Below are 7500 nucleotides of genomic sequence, written 5' to 3' on the forward strand. Positions count from 1 at the left end.
CGCAGTTGCGGCGGTGTCCCGATCTTCCCCTCGGACCTTGAAAATCCGGGAGAGGGCCACGTGGAGGTGTCGCGCCGGTTCGTACCCATATCCGCAGCAGGTCTCCAAGGTGAAGAGCCTCTAGTCGATAGAATAATGTAGGTAAGGGAAGTCGGCAAATTGGATCCGTAACTTCGGGATAAGGATTGGCTCTGAGGATCGGGGCGTGTCGGGCTTGGTCGGGAAGTGGGTCAGCGCTAACGTGCCGGGCCTGGGCGAGGTGAGTGCCGTAGGGGTGCCGGTAAGTGCGGGCGTTTAGCGCGGGCGTGGTCTGCTCTCGCCGTTGGTCGGCCTCGTGCTGGCCGGCGGTGCAGGATGCGCGCGCCTGCGCGGCGTTCGCGCCCCGGTGCTTCAACCTGCGTGCAGGATCCGAGCTCGGTCCCGTGCCTTGGCCTCCCACGGATCTTCCTTGCTGCGAGGCCGCGTCCGCCTTAGCGTGCTCCTCCGGGGGCGCGCGGGTGCGCGGATTCTCTTCGGCCGCCATTCAACGATCAACTCAGAACTGGCACGGACTGGGGGAATCCGACTGTCTAATTAAAACAAAGCATTGCGATGGCCCTAGCGGGTGTTGACGCAATGTGATTTCTGCCCAGTGCTCTGAATGTCAACGTGAAGAAATTCAAGCAAGCGCGGGTAAACGGCGGGAGTAACTATGACTCTCTTAAGGTAGCCAAATGCCTCGTCATCTAATTAGTGACGCGCATGAATGGATTAACGAGATTCCCGCTGTCCCTATCTACTATCTTACGAAGGCCGTTATGCTGTCTAACCAGTGGTGGAGTCCACCAATACTGGTAGAAGACGGGCGGCTAAATGTCCGATCTCTCAACCTTCCCGTGGTGTAAGATGTGAGTAGCCGGGCAACCGGTGAAACCAATGAGAGAAGGGCGACTCCCGTGCGGGGTGCAGGCGAAGACGCAGAGGGACTGGGCAACCGGCCTCTCCAAGCCGAGTCTCGCACTCCGCTCGCCGTGGGCGCTAAGGTGTCGGACACTTGTGTCTAGTATCCTTGCTCACTGGCGAAAGGCACTTGCTCGCTTCTGCGGCGCTTGCTGTGCTCTGGCTCCGGCCGGGGTGCGGCGGGCGCCGCTTTTGCGTTGGCGGCGCTTGCTGTGCTCTTGGCTCCGGCCGGGGTGCGGTGGGCGCCGCTTTTGCTTTGGCGGCGCCTGCTGTGCTCTTGGCCTTGGCCGGGGTGTGGCGGGTGCCGCTTTTGCGTTGGCGGCGCTTGCTGTGCTCTGGCTCCGGCCGGGGCGCGGCGGGCGCCGCTTTGGCTGTGGCGGCGCTTGCTGTGCTCCTGGCTCCGGCCGGGGTGCGGCGGGCGCCGCTTTTGCGTTGGCGGCGTCTGCTGCGCTCTTGGCTCCGGCCGGGGTGCGGTGGGCGCCGCTTTCACGTTGGCGGCGCTTGCCGTGCTCTTGGCCTTGGCCGGGGTGCGGCGGGCGCCGCTTTTGCGTTAGCGGCGCTTGCTGCGCCCCGGCTCCGGCCGGGGTGTGGCGGGCGCCGCTTTCCCGTAAGGACATTTCGTAATGCATCAGCCATGCTGCGTATGTCTCCTGCAGAGGCTGCAAACCTGTCGGGCGCAAGTCTGAATGGTATAGTGTCTCTCTGCGAGGACGTGCCTCCGTCTCTGCCTGTGTGCGCTACGGAGTTTCACGCCTCACCGTCAGGAACGAAGTATTACCGCGCTCGACTTATCGGACGTGGGATGCATCGCTCCAAGACACAAGTGCCACGGGAGTTAACTCCCGACATGGAGGTTGTCACGCCCTTCGTGCGCCTCCACCTACTGCGAGCGCTTGTAGGTGTCGGACTCGTGAGTCTAGTATCCAAGCTCGTACGTAGGATGTGCGCGTGGCAGCGACGCGTGTCGACAGCTGTTGGCACGCGGCAGTTGCCTTATGCGCATGGTGGTGCGTCCTGCGCGGCTCGCTGGTGGTGGGCTCTCGCTGCGGCGCCGGCCTCGCACATGCTCCGCCCGGCAAATGTCGGACGGCGGTGCGGTTGGCCGGGGTAGCTGCGGGGCTCGTCCGCCGGCTGGGCTGCGCACGGGTGCGCTGCCGTGTCGGATGCGCTGCGCTAGGCCGGGTCGGCTGGGCGGTGCGCGCGCTGCTGGCTGGCGCGGGATGGGCGGTCGGTCTCTGACTGGCGGTCTTCTCTCGCGGCCACGCTGGCGGCGGGCGCTGGCCCTGCTGCGCCCGGCTCGGCAGGCCACGTCCGGACAACTAAGCGGCGCCGGCCGGCCATACGCAATGTTGGCTGTGGTTGGCGCAGGCGGTTGGCGCAATAAGCACAGTGGGGAGTTCTGGCGGTCATCGTTCCTGCTGAAACTAAGTCTCTCACTGCAGAGAACCTAATGTGGAAGCAGGCCGATGTCCACGCGCGGGGAAGGGCGCCTGACTGCGAAGCGCTCTCTGGCCTTCAGAGAATGCAACGCGGACGACGTCTCGGCCTCGATCGGAGGATTCCTTGGTGGACAACTGCGAAGGGGAGACCGGCAACGGTCACCACAACGCGGAAGTCACCAGGAGCTGCCACAGGAGGATGCTCCTGAGTGGTCTAAGACCACGACCACAGGGACGGAGACTAATGCAGTCGCCGTACGGGCTCGGCAAACCCGGGGTGCCCTAGCCCGGAGCTGGCAAGCGCTACCAGCGACGGCCGTAAACTGAGATACGCACTTCAACGACTGCTGTGAGGCGCGCAGTGGAACGTCGTGCGTGTTTTGGACCGGTGTCTTGGCTTAACCGCCTGGGCAAGAGAAGGACAATCTCTATAATCACCCCTCACCCTCTGCGTTAGCTGGCGGCTATGGGGCGCAAGGCTGTTGAGTTGTGAACAGTCATGAGTCAGCCACCTCAGAGGACCGGCCGACCCTCTGTTGTATAAGGCTTACCCAGGTGTGCGGGGCGACGCCTGGATGGACAACATAGATCCCTAGCTGTTCGTGGGAACCACATGGACTCTCTCAAACAACCTTGTCCCGACGGAACTGGTGGGCCGTCGCGGAGTCAACACACCAACCATTCGGGGAGCGAGTCGGACACCTCGTGTACTGACGAACTCCCAAAACAAGGGCAGTCGGAGGTCCCTAGACCACAAGACCATGACCCCGCGCTTAGTGCGCCAGAATTGGAGTTCCGGACACCCCGTGTGCGGAGCGCTAAGACTGCCGCTAGCGAGACGCTGTCACGGACGCTTGCTGACACGAGTGAAAGTGACAGTGAGAAAGACCGCAAGGCAAAGCTGAGGAAGCAGAGGAAACACCTGCGAAAAGTGCTTCGGCAAAGATCGCAGAGTGCTGACGCTGCAACCGAGCTAATGCCGCCACCCCGCCAGCCGGCGCCAAGAACGGCGCCCAAGGAGGGAGATAAGCCGGAACCGGCGCAGGTAGCCGGGCGCGAGCCCAGCGGCCCAGTCGGGGATGGCGATACGGGGAAGTCCGAACCGAAGGCGAAGACGAAGGCCTCACGGCCGACGACGCCGCCGGCGGGAAAGACTGCGGGCGGGCCAAAGCTGGCGCAGGTAGCTGGGCAGAAGCCCGGCGGCCCAGTCGGTGCTGGCACGTCCACCCAGACTCGCCCGGCGGGAGAGACGGAGGCCACACGGCCGAAGACTCAACCGCCGGAAACGGTGAAAAGTGCGCGGAAACTGGCGCAGGTAGCCGGGCAGCAGCCCAGCGGCCCAGTCAGTGAAAGTGCCTGCAGTAGCCGCGCCTCTACGCCAATGTCGGGAACCGAAGGGCGCAAGCCCGGGACTCGACAGAAGAAGAGGCGGAAGAAGAACAAGCAGCCGGACTCGGCGCAGGTAGCCGGGCAAGAGCCCAGCGGCCCAGTCGAGGACGGCAAGTCCCCATACAAGGCAAGCCCCAGCGATCTTGCGACCATACAGCTTATCGCGACGCGGCTCGAGGACGTCCTTGAACTCGTAGACGACTCTCTAAAACCGGGGCAACTGGTGGAGGAGAAAAATCTAAGTGACCTCAAGAGACAACTGAGAGCAAAGTTGTTTGACTGGGCTATGGCGCAGTCGGCCCTCACAGGAAGGGTGGACGCCTTGGAGGAGGAGCTGGCGAGGACGAAAGCGGTGCCCCCGGCGCCGCCAAAGACCTTTGCACAAGTTGCCGCCGCTCTACCCTCGACAGAACGGAAAACGCAGGCGATGATAACAAGAGCCCAGACTGAGAAGGCTACGCTCTTCATCAAGTCAAAGGCAAACGAAAGCGGAGCAGAAGTGAGAAAAAAGTTCACCTCCCTGGTCAAGCCAGAAGTGGATGGTGTGAAGTTCTCACGGGTCACCACAAACGGCCCGACGCTCATCGTTGACGTGGCGTCTGAGACTGATCGTCAAAAACTTCTCGCCAATAACAAACTGACAGAAGCTTTGAAATGCGAACTGCCGAAGAAGCTCAATCCGCAGATAATCATATATCATGTACCTTGCGTCATGAAGAATGAAACTGTGGTTGAGCTAACTAGAAAGCAAAACGACCTTGGGGGACTTTCGGAAACACAATTCCGCCAGGAGTTTAAGCCGAAGTTCCGGACTGGACCAAAGGGCAAACAAACATCACATCTCGTGGTGGAAGTAAGCCCCAAACTCAGAGTTGCCATTCTTAGGCAGAAAAGACTGTACATGGGCTTCGAGTCCATGCCAGTTGACGACTACCTAGACTTGGCTGTCTGCACGCGGTGCCAAGATGTAAACCACTCGGCAAGGTTCTGCAAGCAGGACCCGAGTATAATAACATGCGGGCACTGTGGCGAAAACGGCCACATGAGGAAGGATTGTCGAAAAGCGGGGAACCAACCGGTCTGCATTCCGTGCAAAAAGCGAAATCGCAATTGCGTAACGCCAGGAAAAGAGTGTGAATTTTACAAAATCCTCACACAACGTAAAATCCAGCGGACAGACTATGGGAGACAAGACCTCTCGTCAACCGTCTCCTTACCGGCTGCCGCCTCACCTGTTGCCGACCGGACTGTGAAACATCACAATGCCCGTGTCGGTTAAAATAGGACAGCTGAACTGCGCGCGATCGCAAGCGGTGATGCGCGAGGTGCGACGCCGAGCGGAGGAGGAGTCTTTAGACATTTTATGTCTACAGGAGCCATACTCTAAAGACGGAAAGATCCTGTATATGCCGAATACAGCTCAGATCCTGGCAGGGGGAGAGCACCCTATGGCAGCAATCGTTGTGCTAAATCGATCTCTGAGAGCAGTGAAAGTGGCGCACCTTAGCAACAGATGCATGGTGTTAGCCGAAATAAACACTGGCGATTTCACCTTTTTCGTGCTGAACATGTACTTTCAGTACAGGCATAGAGAAAGGCCGTATATTGACCAGTTAAAAGAGGCGGTTGGGTTCTATCGCAATGACTTGCTCATTTGCACAATGGACGCAAACGCCATGTCACCCCTATGGCACAGTGACATCACGCCTCTCGGCGCGCGACGCGCCGCTAGGCGAGGTGAGAGACTCGCTGAAGCAATTCTCGAGCTCGGACTAGAAGTGTTGAACCGACCAAACTTCCCACCAACTTTTGAAGGTCGCCGGGGAGCGACCTCAAACATAGATGTGACACTCAAGAGTGCACACGTACATCTCCGGGCGGAGAATTGGAAGGTATGGCGGGGAACGACACTAAGTGATCACAATCTGATCACTTTCACTGTAGCCTATGATGGGGAGCCTCCTCCACAAGACCAGGTGAACGGCATCGTCAAGTACAACTGGCGCAAGGCTGATTGGGATCGACTAAGAGGAAATCTAGTGATACCGAATTGGCCAATGGATCGCGTTGTGGACGTGGATAAAGCTGCAGAGGATCTGACGAGGGCTATACAGACAGCAGCAACGGGCGCAGTCCCGTTAGCCCATACAGGGAAAACGCCTAAAGCGCCTTGGAACCCTGAGCTGCAACGTCTCCGACGCGAATGCAGAAGGGCGCGGCGGCAATACCAGCGCAGCATAGGCGATCACATGCGTGAGGCCACGCTTGCGCGGTACAGGCGGGCCAAGGCGGTGTTTAAGCGGACGCTGCACACGGTACGGATTGAGAGTTGGCAGTCTTTCGTTCGTGACAGTCTGGCGGCTGACCCCTGGGGAACGCCGTACAGAATTGCCGCATCGAAAGTTCGGTCACCGACGGTCCTGTCAACCCTAAGGAAGAATGATGGCAGCCACACCAGGGACTGGCAGGAGTCAGCCGAGCTACTCATGAGCACCTTGTTGCCAGATGATAGTAGCGAAGATGAGAATGAGGAACAGGGGAATATGAGGAGACAACTCAATGAGGCGTATGCCAATGAGACGCCAGTTGCTCCATTCACTGAACGTGAAGTTACCATAGCCATTCTCGAATTGCGCCGAAAGAAGGCGACGGGACAAGATGGTCTCGCTGCAGAGGCTCTTCAAGCCTTATGCGCGGAGATCTGCCCTTACCTGACAAACCTCTACAACGAGTGTTTGCGACAGGGACGGGTACCAGAGTCGTGGAAGACTGCTGAAGTGGTTATACTGCGAAAGGGTGATGACAAGGATCCAGAAGTGCCGAAATCGTACCGACCAATCTGTCTCTTGAACTCCATGGCCAAGCTCCAGGAGAAGCTCCTATGCCTCCGGCTAGAGCAACACCGGGAGCTTAGGGGACGAAGTCCCGACCAGTACGGATTCAGGAGGGGCCTGTGTACAGAAGATGCTATAAACAAGGCAATGTCGCTAGTGGACACATCTACCGCTAAGTACGTTGCGGGGATAATGGTCGACATCGCCGGGGCTTTCGATAACCTATGGTGGCCGGCTCTGTTCGACAGCCTAAGGAAGTTGGAATGTCCTGGGCCCCTGTACCGGTGCCTGCTTGACTACTGCCGACACCGGCGAGCGGTCTTGCGGTGCCCGGGGCGGGCGGTTGAGAAGTTGATCACTAAGGGATGCCCACAGGGCTCAGTCTGCGGTCCCATATTCTGGGACGTGGGTTTGGAACCTGTGCTGGAGGAACTTGGGGAACTGCGACAAGTGCGAGGCGTGGTGGCGTACGCTGATGACATTCTTCTAGTGATAGAAGGTGATTCTCGGGCAATACTAGAAGCAAACTGCAATGCAGCGTTAAATGCACTACAGGAGTGGTGCCAGAGGGTGAAGCTGAAGCTGTCTGCAGAGAAGACTGTGTATGTCATGCTGCGCGGCCGATTGGCGCGTGATCCCTTGCTCCGAATAGCTGGAGGAGCCAACAATGGAGCAATCAGGCGAACTTACATGACAAGGTACCTGGGGATTCACCTTGACGAGTCCAGGCTGTTCACGGCGCACATCGAGTTCGTATGTCGCAAAGGCCAAGCCCTATTCCACAAAATAGCCAGCATTGCAAACAGGCAATACCACCTGCCACTGCATACACTAAGGCTGTATCACTCGAGCATTCTGGTAGCCATCACGGCTTACGGATCGAGTGTTTGGGCTCATAG

At 58.9% G+C, this 7500-nt stretch overlaps 1 protein-coding gene and 1 pseudogene across 1 annotated transcript; one reads left to right on the forward strand and one right to left on the reverse strand.

Annotated features, from left to right (window-relative positions):
* The window catches only part of LOC126443269 (large subunit ribosomal RNA), a 2992-nt pseudogene extending 2179 nt beyond the window's left edge, over window positions 1-813 (forward strand).
* Window positions 814-1052: 239 nt separating this feature from the next.
* LOC126443261 (atherin-like) lies at window positions 1053-1556 on the reverse strand. The gene has a single exon (XM_050090890.1). The coding sequence runs from the start codon at window positions 1554-1556 to the stop codon at window positions 1053-1055; it is 504 nt and encodes a 167-aa protein (XP_049946847.1).
* Between the last annotated feature and the right edge of the window lie 5944 nt (window positions 1557-7500).

Source organism: Schistocerca serialis, unplaced genomic scaffold (genome assembly GCF_023864345.2).
Source record: "Schistocerca serialis cubense isolate TAMUIC-IGC-003099 unplaced genomic scaffold, iqSchSeri2.2 HiC_scaffold_1427, whole genome shotgun sequence".
Classification (NCBI taxonomy): domain Eukaryota; kingdom Metazoa; phylum Arthropoda; class Insecta; order Orthoptera; family Acrididae; genus Schistocerca; species Schistocerca serialis.